The sequence below is a fragment of the Danio rerio genome, chromosome 5 (assembly GCF_049306965.1).
Source record: "Danio rerio strain Tuebingen ecotype United States chromosome 5, GRCz12tu, whole genome shotgun sequence".
Classification (NCBI taxonomy): Eukaryota; Metazoa; Chordata; class Actinopteri; order Cypriniformes; family Danionidae; genus Danio; species Danio rerio.
In genome coordinates this window covers 67,251,135-67,271,576 of record NC_133180.1, presented here as the reverse complement: position 1 = coordinate 67,271,576, position 20,442 = coordinate 67,251,135, and the positions used below count along the sequence as shown (strand labels likewise).

The 20,442-nt window shown below is 34.8% G+C and overlaps 1 protein-coding gene across 5 annotated transcripts in view; it reads right to left on the bottom strand.

Moving 5' to 3' along the window:
* Positions 1–14,029, bottom strand: part of castor2 (cytosolic arginine sensor for mTORC1 subunit 2) — a 42,000-nt gene extending 27,971 nt beyond the window's left edge. For 4 of the 5 annotated variants that reach the window (XR_012405771.1, XR_012405770.1, XR_012405772.1 and 1 more), the window contains exon 1: positions 13,590–13,999. Coding sequence is in view for 1 of the 5 variants with exons in the window: in NM_199780.2 (NP_956074.2) it covers positions 13,590–13,702 (113 nt within the window). In the remaining 4 variants the exon portion in view is untranslated. 5 annotated transcript variants of the gene reach the window in all.
* Between the last annotated feature and the right edge of the window lie 6,413 nt (positions 14,030–20,442).

Genomic DNA, 20,442 nt, shown 5'->3' with positions numbered 1-20,442 from the left:
ATGTCAGCTTCTCTGGCTATGTCATGGTAAAAATTTATATAATTAGCAAACATTATATAAATCGCCCACAATTATTATTAGCAAATATTATATTAACCGCCCAATTATATATATATTATATACCGCCCACTGGTGACAATCTCTCCCTCATTAGCTTAGCTGTTTTTGAATCTACCACTATCCTGACAAGTAAGCATTTATAGCTCCGCCTTCTTTTGAAAAGAGCACCATCTCATTTAAATTTAAAGTGACACTCATCAAAATTGCGATCAATTAAATTAGGATCTTGTTCTTGAATCTGCCACTATGCTGACACAGGCATTTGTAGTTCCGCCCTCTTTTAAAAACCAAACACACACACAGGGCCCTATCATACACCCGGCGCAGTGTGGCGCAAGGCGTGACGCAGTAGTCTTTTGGTAGTTTAAGCTTGGCGCAAGTGTCGTTTTGAGGCGTTGCGCTACGCTGTTTAAATAGCAAATGCATTAGCGCTCAGATGTGCACCCATAGGCGTTTTGGTCTAAAAAGAAAGGCGTTCTGAGGCAGACCGCTGGCGCGTTGCTATTTTGAGAAACTATAATAGATTTTTCATTAGACCAAAACTAACCCGGTCTAAACTCCGGCGCAGAGTTGCGCCTCGCTTACGCACTGCTTAATACGCACAAGAGAGCAATAGGCAAATATCTTTACATATGAAAAAATAAATAAATATTAAGGATATATAGGATATAATAAGAATATATATAGGATATAAATATAAAGGATTAAAATATTACAAAACATATTATTTTCTAGCCTACATGAATATGAAAAACCACTGCTTTTATGTCTTCTTCATCTCGGGAGGCTTTTTCAGTTCATTCATAATAATTTGCTTTTGTATAATGTTATTATTATTAGCAATATTATTTATTATATCCATATGTATATTTGTTTTATTAAAAACAAGCTTAGATTTGCCCACCTGTCAGGTTTTAGACCATATGGGGCACAGCATGTGTTTTAGGATATAACTCAGGTTTTAGAGGACATTTTGCTATTATTATTCAATTATTTGTTTGCTGGAAATTAGAACTGAATTTAGAAATAGTTTTGAAACGAATATTTGCGCTTAACAAACAAAAGTATTTATTTATAGACTAATTGATGTCTGTGCGTAAAGGTTTCCCTATCCAAGAGCGAAAGTGAAAGTGATCCATTATCTCTCATTCTCACGCAGTAGATGCTTTGTTTAACAGTTTTCTGTTAAAAAACTGTTAACTGTTTGCTTGTGTAATGCTCATTTTTTCCACTTAGACTTACTTTTTTACGTCATGTAAATAGCGAATGCGCTCTTGGCGCGACGCAGCTGACTCTTAAAGGGAATGGGAGATGAGACTCTAATTGGTTTATTCTTAAAACAATAAACTCAACCCTTTTAGACCATGCGCCGAAGCGCAAGGCAGATTTCCCGTCCTTAAATTAGCAAAAACGCGTCCTGACACGCCCTGAAAGCATTTGCGCCCTGCGTTTTGCGCATGGACTGTCAAAATAGAGCCCACACACACACACACACACACACACACACACACACACACACACACACACACACACACACACACACACACACACTTCATTTGAATTTAAAGCAAAGGTCACCAAAATTGCACAATTCAGATCTTGGTTTTGATTCTGCCACTATGCTGACAAGTAACCATTTGAGGCTCCACCCTCTTTTAAAAAGAGCACAATCCCATTTAAATTTAAAGTGACGGTCAACAAAAATGGTACAATTAGGATCAATTCAATTCGGATCTTGTTTTTGAATCTGCCACTATGCTGACACAGGCATTTGTAGTTCCCCCCCTCTTTTAAAAAACACACAATCTCATTTGAATTTAAAGCAAAGGTCACTAAAAATGCACAATTCAGATCTTGGTTTTGAATCTGCCATTATGCTGAAAAGTAGGCATTTGTAGCTCCACCCTCTTTTGAAGAGTGCACAATCTCATTTAAATTTAAAGCAACGGTCATCAAAATGCCACAATTAGGTTCAACGTCTAAAAAAACATAAAACATTATTTGTAACGTATTTCAGGAGTTCACACTTAGATATTGCTTGACGCTATTACCAAGTTTGGCATGCATGCTGTGCCGGGAGAGAACCCTGAGCTTGGAGATAAGTGAACCCAGGGCTCCTGCCTGGTCAACTAGCATGTAAGGGCTTCCAAGATCAGGTAGGCCTCAAGAGCTCCCGCTGGTAAACAAGAAAAGGAGGAGATGGGGTGGATTTGGATTCTTCCAAAACGAAGATAAGGCAGTAGGGTGCAATCGGTCTGTTTATTGTAGGCTTTGATCAATCTGATTGTATTATTGCTGATTACAGATGAGAGACCAGCTGCAATCAATCATATCACATGATCCTCTTGAAATTAGTTTGTAAAACTTAACATGTACATTTTAGCATTTGAGACTTATTTTAAATCTCATTGTTTTATTATTTTCTCATACTTTAAAGTCTCTCTGGATAAAAGTCATTGTCTGATAACAATAAAAATAGGGCATTTCAAAAGTATACGCTTCTGATCAGTCTGTTGGCTTTTGCAATATTGACATTTTGGAAGAACTTCTGCTTTGAGTAAATATCCATGAGTAAGTCTCATAAGTCCAATATGGCATCTTGTGTAAACAACCTCATCATGCCTTGGGCTAAAAGAATAGTTAGATTTTCTTCCTACTAAGGGCTGGATTTTTAAATACTTTTTTTTAAGCATTGATCCCATGCTTACTATTTGTTTAGAATATAGCTTTTGATTAGTAACTTGAAGTCTGAAAGTGGGGTTTTGCATGTGGAAATGAGAAGTTGAGTATTAGAAAGAAATGAATACCATATTCCTGAGAAACATTTACAAGTGTGTCAATTTGCTGCAATAGCCTCACAGAATTCACAGAGATGGCAAAAGTAAACAGTTGACAAATTCGCAACTTTTTTTTTTTTTTTAAAGGAAAATAAAGTTATATTTATGTAGTTTGATGTTAAAGAAAATATAAAGGGCACTGACTCAATCGATACTTTCACAGTATTTATGTATCTTTAACTGTAAAAATGTTCTATGGTGTGACTTTCTGAAAGAGAATAAATATGATTTACTGTTGCATAAAATAAAATAAAATTAATAAAATATCACCACTACTTTGCTTCACGCTTATAGTTTTGTCATTCTGAAAAAAAAGAACAGAAAATAAACATTTAACATTTATTGCAAACCAAAGCTAATGTATGTAATAGGCAAATTAGCAATTTTTCGATAATTTTGATATATTGAACAGACCTTATAATAATAATAATAATAATAATAATAATAATAATAATAATAATACAGAGCTTGATAGCAAAAGTTTTCTTTATTTAAAAATAAATGTACAGCATTATTACGTGAACACGTTAATCATTCTAAAAATGATTCAAAAATATTTTTACAGTATTTAAGTTATTAATAATTAACAACCTAAATATTATTTTCATGCAACATTTTACAATCTAAACTAACGTTGTCCAGTAATTGGAAAATAAAATAAATAAATCTACTTATTTTTTATATTATACCTGATTCTAAAATCTTATTTTTCTGCTTGATTAAACAATGGACAAAATCCACGAGTTAAATTGGTTTAATAAATAAAAAGAAAAAGAAAAGAACAACAGCAGCAAGGGTGACAACATTTACATTCCTCCGTACAGAAACTTAAGTTAACTCCTTATAGGGCATTTATTGAAATACTTGTTGGAAAAATGCTGCAGTATTTCTTTTGAATATTTATGACTTGATAAAATTCAATTTACATTGTACATATTGTCAATTAAGTTGCCATATATAATTCTTCGCTCGGTAAAGCTTGATATGAATATTTTTTCCAGAGTCAGAGATTTTGCTGAAATTATTATTTCATATAGGGGAAAAAAATAAGGATGAATGATGCTTATGCATGTCATTTATAATATGAGGAGGACAGTTGCGTTCCATTAATGTCACAATCATGTCAAATTAGAATAATTTTTCAACTGCTCTAACTGGAATGCAGATTTAACACACACAATAATTTACTTCCTAATGATATGTACACAGGAAAGATACATATGCGCTGTGTGTGTCTGTGCAAACATAAACCGACATACATTGGTGCACAAATGATGGGTAGCCACAGCTGGCTCGTAATGCTGCTCGTACAGCCCAAACGGCACCAGATACCAGGTAAGACGAGTCCTTATTTATGGGCCTGTCACCCACACCGTGTATCATTTTGCCTCTGGGGGGGGGGGGGGGGGGGTTAACACTTGTTAACTGGAAAGCAGCATCTTATCTGATACCGCCGAAGTGGGGCTGAAAAAAGGGGTGTTTTTTTTCTACGTTTTTGCGAGCAGTTGGACATTTCTGACCCCTGGGCCATGAGATCATTTTAAATCTCTTCAGACTAGAGGTAAAATGACACGGCATAGCAGTGCAGAGAGACTATCTAGATTTACTGCTTGAGTTGTTTTAATATTTAAAGTGCTAATAGACAATTTCCTGCTTAGTCATCATAACTATTATAACAAAATTATACATTTCTAAATGAAGGGATTTTTTGCACTACTAAAAAATAAACTAAAATAATTTTGACCTTTAAGTAGCCCTACCGATCCATTCAGTTTTTAGCTGAATTTGAGTCACGGCGTGAAAAGTGCTGGATCTACACTAATGCTGAGCAATACTGAGCAATAAAAGCAAAGCAATAATCATGGAGGAAAGACAGGTCTGGTGTCCTTAAATCAGAACAACAAAACATCTCTACTATGAGTCACTCAAAGACTAGTCATAAATCTGCTCCTAACAAACCTTCCTGAAGTTTCTCAGGAGACACATACATACACAAACATGCATGCACAAACAGACATGCATGCAAAGCACACTCACAAACAGGGGCGATTATTATGCATTCACAATAACATGGACCGTTATGGGGTGGTCAAATGTATATATTAGCAATTAATTATTATCATTAGTACTTAAAATATAGATCAGATCAAACTATTTCACAATATTAAAGAACTGACCACCTCATACATGTTGTTTTGACGTCTTTCAGGAGGGATCTAGCATTAAATAGGGGGTCAACACCCCCTGTAAGTTGCACCCTGGTGCAAACACGCACAAAAACACATGCACACAAAAGACCAAATCGTTACTTTTGATTACCTATTTACACATTTCCTAACTCAATTTTATGGCAGAATCTCCAAAATGAATAGAAGGCTGGTCTTGTTATCTGCTGTTGCTGGAAATTCAGACTGATTATGCTAAAATCTAAAAACAAATCCTCCTAATTGAAGATCTTATTTTCCCTTTTTATGTATCAAATTATTATTTTATACACATTATTCCACACTATTTTAACTGATGTTATGTAGTCTTGATGTTTTCACAACCTTTCCAACCCCCAGGCCCTCTTTTAGTTTAAGTAATTTATTATTATTATTGAACATCTTTGATTTTGAACTATATACGACAAGCCCGAGATCCACCCATCAAAAAAGTAAAAAAAAAAAAAAAAAAAAAAAAAAACTTAATACTGCAATCTCAGGCTTGTTGTATATAGCTCTAAATCAAAAACGTTCAATAATAAAAATTGCTTATAGTGACGGGTCTAGTTAAAAACTATAAGTGAGCCAGGTGGTTGGAGAGGCTGTGAAAACATCAATGCTACATAACATCAGGTAAAATAGCGCATTTCAGAGCTGGAAAATTGTGTATAAAATAACAATTGGATACATAAATAGGGAAAGCAAGATTTTACGAATGGGGGAGATAATGCTTATGATCACCTGAAGACCGAGGGGGAGGGAGGAGGAGGGCGGGCTAGCAATTTGAGACTCCTGTTTTAGACTGATTGAGATGATTCTGTAGAAAACTACATCTGCAGGAAATAAACCATCTACAAGCATAGATAAAAACAAATAAAAAAGATACAATTGAAATAAACAATGTTTTATTATTTTACGTCAGGTACAATATTTTAATAATAATAATAATAAAAAAATGAAGTGTTAATAAAGTTTCAAATGGTACAATTTCTTATGCCTGAACGCTTTAAAAATCATAATACAGTTAAAGAGCTCAAAAGCACATGCAAGGAATCAACTATAATATAGACTCAACATTGCATATTCTGTGATGTGACTATTGTGAATGACCAAATAGTGATATGGATGCTGAAATTATATATTGTACATCCCTTCTAGAATATTTGTACTTTGTCAACAGAATTGACCCATGAAATATCTGGAAAAGACATCCATCATTGTATATATTTTTAAATATATTTAGTATATACATCTATGTAAAATCAATAAAGAAACTACTTGAGAATGTGGATTTGTTTTGGACACTGGAGTTAGTAGGTATGGATGTGAGATTGTCAGAAAATGCCATTTGGTCAAATGTTATAGTTGGTTGTGCTTGAATTATTCTACCAAACTTTGATTTCTTAAGGGCTCTGAAGTTAAAACAATTGGTATGGCTTTGTCTAAAGATTTAAACATGTCTAAAAAATGTGATCTTTTTAATATTATTAATAATTCAATGTATAACAGAGAAAATGTCACCAGTTGTTTACAGAATAAAACATAAACATTAGGGCTGTGTAATTAAACGAAACGCAATTGTAAAACATTTCGATTAGGTAATCGCAAGAGACAGACAGACAGACACAGAGACACAGACACACACACAGACACACACACAGACACACACACAGACACACACACACAGACACACACACACAGACACACACACACAGACACACACACACACACACACACACAGACAGACACACAGACAGACAGACAAACAGACAGACAGACAAACAGACAGACAGACAAACAGACAGACAGACAAACAGACACACAGACAAACAGACAAACAGACACACAGACAAACAGACACACAGACAAACAGACACACAGACAAACAGACACACAGACAAACACACACACACACACACACACACACACACACACACACACACACACACACACACACACACACACACACACACACACACACACACACACACACACACACACACACACACACACACACACACACACACACACACACACACACGGCTGTTTGTGACAGTTTTACTAGCCAACTGAGTAAACATACCTTCATTCTGCCAAATCAGAATTGAACAACCAAACTATACTCACAATATAGCAGTTGTAATATGGGAATATTTTGGTTTAAGTCACAGACAGCAAATAAAAACTGGTCATTTTCAAGAGCTGTCGCAGAAGTGTTGTCACGGCTTACAGATTATTGAGCTGAAGCTTGACTACAGAATTAAATTGTAAATCAAATCAATCGCAATATCTAAAATAAAAAAAATACATGAAAAAAAAAAAAACATCTAATTGCAAATGTTTTTACCCAAACTAATACCAAATCGAGAGAAATCCAGAGAAACTGAGAACTGTCAAACAGCAGCAACAGCATTTATGATTTTCAAAAGACACACATTAAATGTCACTCAGTGTAACAGTAACAGTAGTTTAAAAGATATAGTAGTTTAAAGAAAAAGTAAAAAAAATTTATAAAACAGGCAAATTAAATAAGCACATTATGACATATCAAAAGATCACAGTGATGCCCCAAAATACAAATTAGCTTAATTGCAAAGATTTTAAATCTTTATACTTTGCCACTATCCTTCAAACAACAAGCTTTTACTCATTTGTCAGCAATAACTTTAAATATTTTAATAAGTACTTGTAGGCATGGGCCGGTATAAAATTCTGACAGTTTGATAACCTTTATTAAAAATATCACGCTTTCATGGTATTGTGATTACTGCTTTAAAATAGATTCTTTTTAAATATCTGGGTAAAAAAACTAAAGCTTCTTCCCCTTTGAACACAAAATATTTTATTTTAAGAAACATTCATAATATTTAGAGCAGTAAACATGTCAGGCTGAATTATTCAAATCAATTGATTTCTGCAGTCTTCATCAGTTTCAAAAACAGATTTCTTTACCATTTAAAATAGCATCTTTCAATATCTTTTCTGCTGGAGATACTGTTGTCATAAAAAAATAAAAACATGAATATATATATATATATATATATATATATATATATATATATATATATATATATATAATATCGCAAGAATGGTATGGCAGAAAATTTGGTGGTTTTTAAACCTTGACTTTTCCAAACTCAAGTTTGAAAATGGTTATCGTCCCATGCCTAATAAGAATCACTCAAAATTAGTATGCTGCAGCATTTTATATTTAATACAGTAAATTAAAACGTTTTAAAACCATATTTTGACACATTTTCAAAAATGTTACCTGAAACCGTATATTTACGTTTACTAAATTTGTTTTCTGCACATAAAACTACTTTAGTCAATAAAAGAAATAGTTTACTCATCCTCCACTCAATACAAATCAGTACAGGTTCTTACTTCTGCTGAACACAGCAATAAAAGCTATTTTATGCAAAGTTTGCACAAATAGCTGATGGTAAACACAGACCTCCTCAATAATTATTATACGTTCATCAACAGTTTAATGATCAACAACTTTACAACTGTCTTCTTTCAGCAGAAGAAAAAAACTACGGGGAAATATGGTGACTAATATTTACACATATTTAGTTTGCTTTTATTATAACCACTGCAAGCAGTTTTATTGTATCTGCTTTATTATAAAAAGATGCTTCCTCTATATTTTCCTTAATAAACACCACCATGCACAAGCTGAGGGCTGGCGAATAATGTTTCCAACTGCAAGCAACTATTTCCAGATCTGCCCTTGTGTTGTGCACATTCTGCATCACTCTGAGACACTTCACAAACAGCTACTAAATAAGTTGATTCAAGCTGCGCCTCTGTGACAGAAAAACAAGTGTTTCCCCCTCTCTCCCCTCACACAGAAGTGTTTGCCAAGTCAGAATCAATTCGAAGACTGAAATACAAAAAAAGAAGGCATGTCGGAAAAAAAAAGCATTTCCACATGAAACTGCATGTGGATCCAAAAAAAGCTCTTAAAATGGATTTCATGGCCCATCGGGCAAGACATATAGCAGTGAATACAATAGAAAACCCTGAAGAAATGCTGTTCGCTGCCAGACGCAAACCACAAGGAGGGATATGTGACTGCAAACAGAACCTGAATGTTAAAAACAGCCCAGCCGCAAAGCTCTTTGCAGTGATAAATCTTCAATCCTAGAATTAATAAGGCAGACCATGCATGTTTCTGCTGATGCGTTACTTTGCCATATTCAGTATTTTTCCTTTTCGATTGGAGATGATGTCATCCTTGCTGCGAGTCATGAGGCGTGACAAAACATTTTCGATCTTCAAAGTAAAAGTTTCATATAGGGCTGGGCGATTAATTGAGAAGTAATCAAAATTGAAATTCAGAATCTATAATAATAGAGGGGGGACCCCCCTAATTACGCTTGATACCCCCTGAGAGAGAAAGAGAGAGAGAGAGAGAGAGAGAGAGAATATATGTATTATGTATAATGTATATACCCTACACACCATAAGAAATGGTTAATGTAAACTCATGCATCTTATTTAAATAATTTAAACTTTTTATTATTATTATATTTATCAAATGTATTTTTTTTTGTGGTTTTTTTGTGTCATTATATCTTATCTGTATTGCTATTCATTTTTCAATGGTTTTAATGTTTCATATTTGAAGTGCTTTGGCAATACTGTACTTAATGTCATGCCAATAAAGCAACTTGAACAACTTGAGAGAAAGAGAGAGAGAGAGAGAGAGAGAGAGAGAGAGAGAGAGAGAGAGAGAGAGAGAGAGAGAGAGAGAGAGAGAGAATTGAGTTTATTGCCATTTCAGCTTCTTTGGCTATGCCATGGCAAAAAAAAAAAAAAGTCTTAAAAGTCATCAACAGCAATAAATAATACACAAATACATAAATAATAATAATAATAATAATAATAATAATAATAATAATATACAAGATAAAAATCCAAAACAGTTTTTAGGGTTTACTTTTGATAATTTTTTACAATTTTATAAGGATTCACATTGAAAAATATTCTATTTAAAATCTCTCCAGATAAAAATTGTCGCTTTCAGTCGTCTGATAACATTAAAAATAGGGCATTCCCTTTAATAGTTCAGAAATAGTTTGTTCTCATCCGTATCTTAAATGATATTAATAATTAAAATGATAGAAAACTTAAACATATATTGTATCACCCCTGTAATGGTCCATACCATTGTGAATGCATGTTGGCGCCAAAAAATATTAATTCAGGGGTTCGAAACCGGCAAATCTAGAGCGCCAACAGACAGAGTAAGTGTTCACAAAACATGTTTCTTTTAAAATAGGCATTTGTGCTGTAGGTGTCTGTGAAACTAGATGCATAGTTTGTATTTTATTATACACTTGCTAGCACATAAAAGTTAAACAGTAAAATAAAAATGATGTGCAGTCTTTCATTATCTTCCATTATTAGGTGAAGGAAAGCAAACCGGTCACTGTTGATTTAATTTCACAAATGCCATTGAGAACCACTCAATATCCCTCAAAACACTGAAAACATAATAACAAGTTTGATTAATAAACTAGATGTAATTGAATTAAATATTTCAATTTGGTTCACTGAGGCAACAATCAAAAAACCTGATCATCAATGTATAATTCGCACCCTGACCACAGCACCAATAAAGCACTTGTGCTGATCCAAACGACCCTGCAAAATGAGATTTCGGAATAAACATGTAAAACAAAAGAGCCCTGAGGGGAAATGGGCCCCTGATCTAAACCACTCAATCTTTTTTAATCAAGACACTAACTCAAGACATGAAAACAACCTACTCTATACTGCTAGAGGCCTCTCTCTCCGTCTCTCTGTGTATGCGTGAGTGCAGTATAACAAGACTAAATGAGCAAGCAGGATGTTTCTCCCTGAGGTTCGGTCTCCAAAGCCGGACTGTAGATTCACACTCTCTGCTAATGCAAACACAGTTAATTGAGGTAAAGGTGGTTTTATATTCGCACATTTGCACTCTCTCATTAGTAATATAATTTCACCAAAATATTTTTTGCTAATTCTAAATAATGAACTCATGTATGTAGCAGCCAATGACTATAAAAGCACTGCTCACAGTCAACTAAAGTTAATGTATGGAGTCAATCTAGGGCCATATATACTTGCAAAATACAATACAAAAAGAAACTTAATTATGAATGCAAATCTCCAAAAATAGCAAAGGGAAAATGACGTTTTGAAAAAAAAATTTAATTTGCAAACAAAAAAAACAAACAAACAAGCAAAACAAGTAAAATCAGTCAAGCAGTGCATTAATGGCAGGCCCAGACCTGCCTCCATTTATGCGACATCATCACCTGGAGACACAGCGTCACCGAGGGGGTCTTAGGCCTGATTCCTACTTTTGCCTGGCACCGCGTCGCAGACCTCGTAAAACAGACGAGGCTTTACTTGACGCAATCGCCTATGTGATATTCTTTAAAATGAAAGGGGGCAGTCAAAAGAAATGGAGCGTTAAATCAGACAGATAAACAGAAAAGTCTGAAGTTTTCGAAACTACGCCATATCATTAGTACTATTAAAGATTTTTTTAACTAATCATTTTTATAAAAATTAATGATAAGGATTTTTATAACCTTTCAAGATCTTTTTTAAATCAAATTTGCTGTGTCACTTGCTTTTGTTCATATCTCAGACAGTTTTACCTATAAAAGTTTATTAAAATATTAGTGATAACAGAACATGGGTTGCTCAACAAATATATATTTTTATATAGGAAAAAAAAGCACACTTACTCAAAAATACAGATGTTTTTAGCTTTGATTTAGTCCACTCCACAATAGACACATTACTGTCTGGCAGGTTTAAGCACTCTTCTTATGCTAAAAAGGCAATAATGGTCAAACATTCCCGACCATCACCACCAGTAAAGCCTAGATAAAAAGGGCATCAATATATTTTGAACCGATAGGTTCCTTTTCAGTTATCATAAAAATAATTTGTTTTTTTAATTATAGTTCTTTAACTAATAAATTGTTTTAAATTAAAAACCACAATATTTACATCAGTGTCAAACCTATGATTGGTAGAAAAACATATTCTGTAATTGTGTATTAAACCACTCTGGGCTCCACTTTTGCCATGGCCTCTTTTGGCAACTGATCTCTCAAGTTTTTCCAAACTTCTTAACAAAAACGTTCCTCCTTTCCCACGGCTGTTGCAATTTCTAGCCAAGAATTATTGTTCATCTGGTTATCCCTATGATCACACATTGACGGATCATAAAGATGTCTGCACAGGCGTACCTGTTTCAGACAAAATCTCTTAAAAGTGATTCATATCCAACTCAAAAAAAAAAAATGAAGTGCTTAACCGCGCTTAACATGCAGAAACGTGAAGTGTAAAGTGAAAACAGCATCGAAAAATGAGCATTGCAATTGACCGGATAGGTTTTGTAAAGACAATCCTATAAAAATGTTTTGCAAATATATATAGTTTATTGCAATTTTTTTTTTGCACTGCTTGAATTTTATAACAAATTTCATTTTTATTTATCAAAATTTAATTTCCCCTTTGCAGCCCTTTCATTTTGTTAGCAAAATTCATTTTTATTTTTCAACATTTTTTCGGAGATTTGCCATTTTCTTTTGCTCAATACTTTATTTTGGTTTGCAAAACTCAATTTTATTTTGCAAATATTTATGGCCCAAGAATGACTCCAAACAAATGTTTTAAAGTGATTTCAGAGCGAATATTCAAAGTACCATGTTAAACAAGCTAGGGAGCATTTCACAGTCACTGAACCAATGTGCAAATATAAAACCAAACTTTTCCTCAATACACAGCAAGGGGCCTCACAGACTTAATGAATAGACAGTCTTTCACAAAAGACACTCATCTGAGAAAGTGCATCACTAAAAAACACAAAACAACTGCAGAGTGTGTTTTCCTTAAGTAAAAAACACATTTCAGTCAGAGAACCATTCAAATCATACACAGGCCACAACTTTTCCCTCATCCCCCAGTTGTTTACAGGTTTCCCTCAGCAGCTCAAACTGATCAGGTCAGTTTTTGATTAAAAGCACTGAATGGCACCAGGGTGCCCCCTCATCTGTATCAAAGCCGTGATGCTGAATACGTGACCGTGCATTGAGCATCACAGACGGGGGGGATTTAAAGCAACATCCCCCCTTCGTATATTTATACCGCTGCACAAGAAGAAAAACAACCCCAAGCACGTACACACACCCCTCTACCGTCGAATGAACTTCAGCAACAGCACAGACAATCTTTAGTGATAAACAAAACAGCCCTGACCGATTGTTTGATGATGTCATGCGCCTCTTAACACGGAGCAAACAAACATTCGGATAAAAAAAGCAAGGTAAAGGAGCGCTGGAAGTGCATCTGCCTCTCGTACGAGGTGCGTAGCGGTAAGCTAACGCAATTCCCACAAACATTATCCAGAAAGACACTGAAATGACAGCGGACACAAGTTGAACACAACGCGAACTTGATTCGAGAAGCCACTTACCTCGTTTTGGAGGGCAGAAAGGCTAGTTTGATTAATCCGTGAGTGCAAATCTGGATGCCCTCCTTGGCTATACTTGCTACTTTTAAACTGTGCTCTAAAATGTGCAGTTCCATCTTTTGCGTCTTCTCATTTGTGGTACATCTAAAAAAACATACCTGCCTATTTCGTTTGCATTTAAAAAAAAGAAGAGAGAGAGAGAGAATAAATAAATAAATAAATAACTGGAGCGTATGGACGGGGCTTTAAAACCTTCAAAACGGAGCGGAAAGGAGGGGAGAGAAAAGGAAAAGTTGTCTGCCGAGGAAAAGAGAGAAAGAGAGTAAAGCGGGGTGAAATAAAAGAAAGCACAACGAGGTAAACGGGAAGGGAGAAAAAAAGAGGACTGTCGGCCCCCGTGTTTCCACTCCGACAAGGATTGGAATGGGCCAGCAGCTGGTAACAGTGAAACAAACAACCTGTCACTCAAAAAAGGAGGCGGGCCTAATTATGCAAGAAGTGCATGTTGGGAAATGTAGTTAAGGGCTACAGTGTTCCTCGATGCATTTGTCAAATACAGCCATAGTTCATGGGTTTTTAAATGATGTTTGTTTTTCGAACTCTAAATATATTTAGACATTTCGGTGATGTTGCTGACTGAAATTAAGAGGTAATACGGTCTTGGAAAACTTGTCCTACAGGAACAGGCCCTATGTGGGAAACGATCTTCCTCAAGCCCAGAGAGTATACTTACCTGCTCATTACGAGGTAAAATAACGACGTCACCTATCAAAATTATTACCCAAAAAATATAGTTTTAGGGTTTTCTTACTGGACCAGGGGTTCTGCAGGTTTCAAAGAGTTAAATTTAGGACTTTTTATTTGTGTATAAAAAATATTCTAATTTAATATTATTTTAATATAATACATTAATAATAAAAAAATATGTATATTTTAGATAGTATTTCTTAGTTAAATATTTTAAATATTGTGTAAAAGACAAACAAGCTCTACTTGTATCCATACTTTTTTCCAACATAAACTTTCTTTTAAATACTTACTTTCAAATAAAAAATGAACAAATGTTTTAAAAGTTTTTAAAAACTATAATAAACTAAATACATGCACACCAATCTGTCCAGGAGGGAAACATCCATTTACACTTATTCACACACATACACTATGGACAATTTAGCATGGAGCACCCATGTGGAGACCCACTGGAATGCAGGGAGAACATGCAAACTCCACGCAGAAATGCCAACTGACCCAGCCGAGGCTCAAACCAGTGACCTTCTTGGTGTTAGGCGATTGAGCTACCCACTGCGATACCGTGATGCCTAAATTTAGTATCCTTCAACTTGATTTGTTTAAAATCAGCCCATATAAATTGTTTGCAATTATTTTCCTAAAAAAAAAATTGTACATGCAACGAATCATTTAGGCTCCTGTGATTATCACAATCGTTTTACAAGCGGAAGGTCTTCTGTTAGAAACATCCAAATTTGCTTTAGGGTGTCACAGTGGCGCTTTTTTTTTTAGCACGATCACCTCACAGCAAGAAGGTCGCCGGTTTGAGCCTCGGCTGGTTCAGTTGGTTTTTCTGTGTGAAGTTTGCATATTCTCCAGGTGTTCGCGTGGGTTCCCCCCAGTCCAAAAACATGCACTATAGGTGAATTGGGTAAGCTTAATTGTCCGTATTGTATGTGTGTGAATGAGTATGTATGAATGTTTCCCAGACATGGGTTGCAGCTGGAAGGGCATCCACTGCATGAAACATATGCTGGATAAATTGGTGGTTCATTCTGCTGTGTGACTAATTAATAAAGATTAATAAAGGGACTAAGCTGAAAAGAAAACGGATGAATGACTTTTTTCATTGTACTTACATGAACTGTGACTTTTCCCTGTATTTGTGACCCAGGTACAGGATCTATACAAGAAACTGAAGCGACACAACTAATGTTGTCATGTGATAATGATAAAAATCTGGATGTGTATGCCCAAATTTAACTAATTTAATTCTACCCAGATTTACACTAAATACAACATTTCTTACTGCACTGCAGTAGGTTCAAATTCATATATCAGGGTGTCTGAGGGGTCTTAAAAAGTCTTAAATTCACAGAAATATGATGTAGGTCTTTAATCATTTTAAACAGGTCTGCTTTTTTCTATATTCATGTAAAGCTCGCCAGTCTGGCCAACACACATCCATCTCAAAATTTTAACAAATATTTTATTCATTAACTCTGTTCAAAAAAATATGGTTAAATTATCTTCCTTACCATAACAATTGTTTTAATGGTTTAAAAAAACTGTTTTAACTGGGCCATTAGAAAAAATCTTTAGTGTTTAGCCTTGTGCAAGTCAAAAATTTCATTCATAATGGTATAAAAAAAGTCATAAAATCGACTTGAGACCCTGATATATGCTACCTACTCAGAATTGCTGCGATTTCTTTACAAAGTTTCACCTACAAATACTGGTCTTGCATACACATTTAGTTTTTTTGTGATTGAGGGACAGTGTGACAATGTTATTGACTGTACTTAAACACACAGAAAAAGCTCTTGTACTTTCAGAGATGATTTGCACTCTAATATTTTCCAGTTTTCTACATTGAGGGAGTGTGCAAATTTAGATGATTTACCCCACTCTTTCCCCCAACTACGATGTTTTCTTAAGTCTGAACTAAATCACGCTAATCATTAACTGTAAAAGATGAGATGGTCAATATCAAACCATTCAATGCTGATCTAAACCCCCCACCCCCCCAAACAAACAGTAGGTGTTTTTGTTTTTACCAGATTGAAGATAAGATGTGTAATGAAATCAACATTTATTTGTTAATTTGTGTTGATTAAATTATCAAAAGTACACTGTTTCCCAGTTAAAGATGTAAACCTTTTTAAAAAAATAAAGCAGTAAATTATTTAAAACAAGATGTGTTCTATACATGGGTCTAATATACATAATTATATGCCGAATTAATTTACCAGTCCAGTCTGGAGTGTATCAATCAATACAAGAAGCCAGAAGTTTAATAATTCACGAGTGTAGTCTATTGGTAACCAGGGCCCAGTGCTGCAGTGTCATAAAACAACAAGCATTCTTTGTGTGCAGCTGTGATAAGATCCCTGGGACACTCTGATCTCTCATAGGGACATGCATTGTTCAGTTCAAAGGATGGCGCTCATCTTTAGACAATATTCCTTTCAGTGTCACCACTCAAAATGTATTGAGCGGTAAGCTTTTGACTTCTCTCTAGAAAATGGATGGTCTTTTAAAATGTCATGTTTACACTCACATTTAAAGTCATATTGTTTGACTGTCTTTTTAATGACTACAATGCATGTCCTGCAGTGGCCGAGAGAGCTTTAACGTGCTGTAATTTAAGGAAACAAGTGCAATTACAAAAATAAACGCCAGCAAATTAAGAAAAGATCTTCATCAATTTGATAGCATTCTCACAACGCAAACAATTTACGGGAACATGCAGCATTCTCATGACACAAACAATTTACAAGAACGCGCTGCGTTTTCTCACAACTCAAACAATTTACAGAAAAAGCACTGCATTTTCTCACAACGCAAACAATTTACGGAAACGAGCTGCATTCTCACAACGCAAACAATTTACGGAAACAGGCTGCATTCTTACAACGCAAACAATTTACGGAAACGAGCTGCATTCTCACAACGCAAACAATTTACGGAAACGAGCTGCATTCTCACAACGCAAACAATTTACGGAAACGAGCTGCATTCTCACAACGCAAACAATTTACGGAAACGAGCTGCATTCTCACAACGCAAACAATTTACGGAAACGAGCTGCAAGTAATGTAATGTAATGTATTTTTTATTTAGTGCCATGTCAGCAACCAAGGCTATCTTCATGGCAGGAATCTTTCAACAATAAATATACAATTTAAAAATCAACAAACAAAATAAAACATAAATTAAATAAGATTTTTTGTGTTAATACATGATAAAAATTCTAAAATCTTTTCTGGTTCCACTTTGTCAAAAATGTCCTTAAAAGAGTTAATTTCATAAAAAGTCCTTCTGGAATCAGTAAAAGCAGGACAGTCCAGTAAAATATGTTTTACAGTAATAGGAGTTTTGCAGCACAAACACTGAGTGGGGTTTTCACCTTGGAGCAAAAAACCATGTGTAATTCTCGTATGCCCAATACGGCATCTGGTAAAAACTACTTGATCAAATCGATTCTTAAAATGTCTTAAAATTCTGTGTGAAACTTCAGGTTGGATTTCATGTAGTTTATTGTTTTCTAATGCATCCCATTCCTTTTGCCACTTGTTTAAAATGTAAGCGTTGATAAAAGGTTTCATCTCTGACGGAGGAATTTGGCATTTGTTCGAAACGAGCTGCATTCTCACAACGCAAACAATTTACGGAAACGAGCTGCATTTCCTCACAACGCAAACAATTTACGGAAACGAGCTGCATTTCCTCACAACGCAAACAATTTATGGAAACGAGCTGCATTTCCTCACAACGCAAACAATTTACGGAAATGAGCTGCATTTCCTCACAACGCAAACAATTTACGGAAACGAGCTGCATTTCCTCACAACGCAAACAATTTACGGAAACGAGCTGCATTCTCACAACGCAAACAATTTACAGAAAAAGCACTGCATTTTCTCACAACGCAAACAATTTACGGAAACGAGCTGCATTCTCACAACGCAAACAATTTACGGAAACGAGCTGCATTCTCACAACGCAAACAATTTACGGAAACGAGCTGCATTCTCACAACGCAAACAATTTACGGAAACGAGCTGCATTTCCTCACAACGCAAACAATTTACGGAAACGAGCTGCATTTCCTCACAACGCAAACAATTTACGGAAACGAGCTGCATTCTCACAACGCAAACAATTTACAGAAACAAGCTGCATTCTCACAACGCAAACAATTTATGGAAACATGCTGCATTCTCATAACAAAAAAAATTTATGAAAACGTGTTTTCTTACAAAGCTAAATTTATAAAAACACGTTGCGTTTTCTCATAACGCAAGCAATTTACAGAAAAGCACTACATTTTCTCACAACACAAACAATTTACGGAAACGCTGCATTCTCATAACACAAACAATTTACAAAAACGTGTTGCATTTTCTCACAACGCAAAATTTATAAAAATGCTTTGTTTTTTCTCATAACGCAAACGATTTACGGAAACGCACTACATTTTCACAACGAAAACACACTGCATTCTCACAATGCAAACAATTTACGGCAACACTCTGCATTCTCATAACAATTTACGAAAACGCGCTGCATTTTCTCACAACACAAACAATTTAAGTAAACGCGCTGCAATCTCTCACAACGCAAATATTTTACGAAAAAGCACTAAATATGAAGTTAATTTGGATGTTAAGAGACTACATTTACATTGCCAAACAAATATGCCTATGCACACACAAAAAATATTTTGCTTCTTGTTCAAACCATGTAGAAGGAGCTGAATCAATAATTCTTGAGTTTTCTGGAACATAATTGTTTTAGGTTTAATCCACTTAACTTTGTAAAACAATTGAAGTTAACTTAATCACTTTGAGTTGGGACAATATGAATGAATTGTGTGGAACCCAGCATTTAGCGTATGCCAGTAATGCACTGATAAAAAGCTTCACATGATTAAATTATCTCAGGAATTGATTTAACGTCATTGAAGACAGGCAAAAAAAGAAGCTTTGATTGTTTGCTGATTGACTTTAATGATCCATGAATACCAAAGGCTTCTTGAAAGCCTATTTAAACCTGGGTGGAAATTAATGGAGCTGAGATTTAAAGGAATAAAATGCATAATGAGCATTGTTTAGGTCAAACAGACTTATCACTCCTGACCAGACACCTGATAAACCAACGACCAGCTGAAAACTACAGACATCCCCACGGAGTGCAGACAAACCAATAGAACATTCAAGCACTCACAAATAAAGGCTTAGTACACACTCCAAGGCAGCAGAAGTGGTGCACTAAAAGCTGTGTTCTGCAGAGCGAATCCTTTAATCTGAACCCCATGACCCACGTGAAGCCCTGAGAACCAATCTCCTGCCAGCATGACACAGGCTATGAGGCTTTGAGACTTCAAATCTGAACATTATCCTCTGCAAGGTGAGCTCTAGTAAAGCAAAACTGCAGCACAAAAGATTTAATCTAAAAATCTGTTTAAACTGCTAATGTGTATTCCCTGAGAAACATTTTGCACTCAGATACTTGGGATTTTGCATGGGTCCAAACAAAGGCCTTCTTGAGGTTTTATAAGACCTAAAGGAGGTAGTTACTTGTTAAAAACCAGCCTAAATTAAAATGGTTAATGATAATTCTAGAAATGCAGTAAGCATAGACGTCTATTATAGGAAAATCTAATTCTATGGAAGACTTGGTTATCGATAGACCCATAATCTGCTCATTGTTTTGGCCAATGGAGTCTATTTATTTACTTGTGCAAATGTAAATATATTTGTTTTTAAATTAATTTCAGTAATATTAACTTTTAAAAAAATGTTCATTTGATCTATTTCCAATAGTTTGTAAAGTAATATTTCCAGTCTTAGTAAATATATAAGACTTGCTTTGTTTACTAAAGTGGATCTAATGGGACTTACATTGTAAACAAGTCAAACAGTTATCATTTTTATTTCATATAAAGTTTAGTTACAATACTCCAAAAATTATTATAAACTCAGTTGTTTTATTACTATTATTTTAATTTAGCAGAAATAGCAATAATAATAATAATAATAAAAAAGTCTGCAGATTTTGCCTAGCCCTTGTTATCGGTTTCCAAAATTTCATATCTAACAAGAAAAAAACTCAAACTGTTATG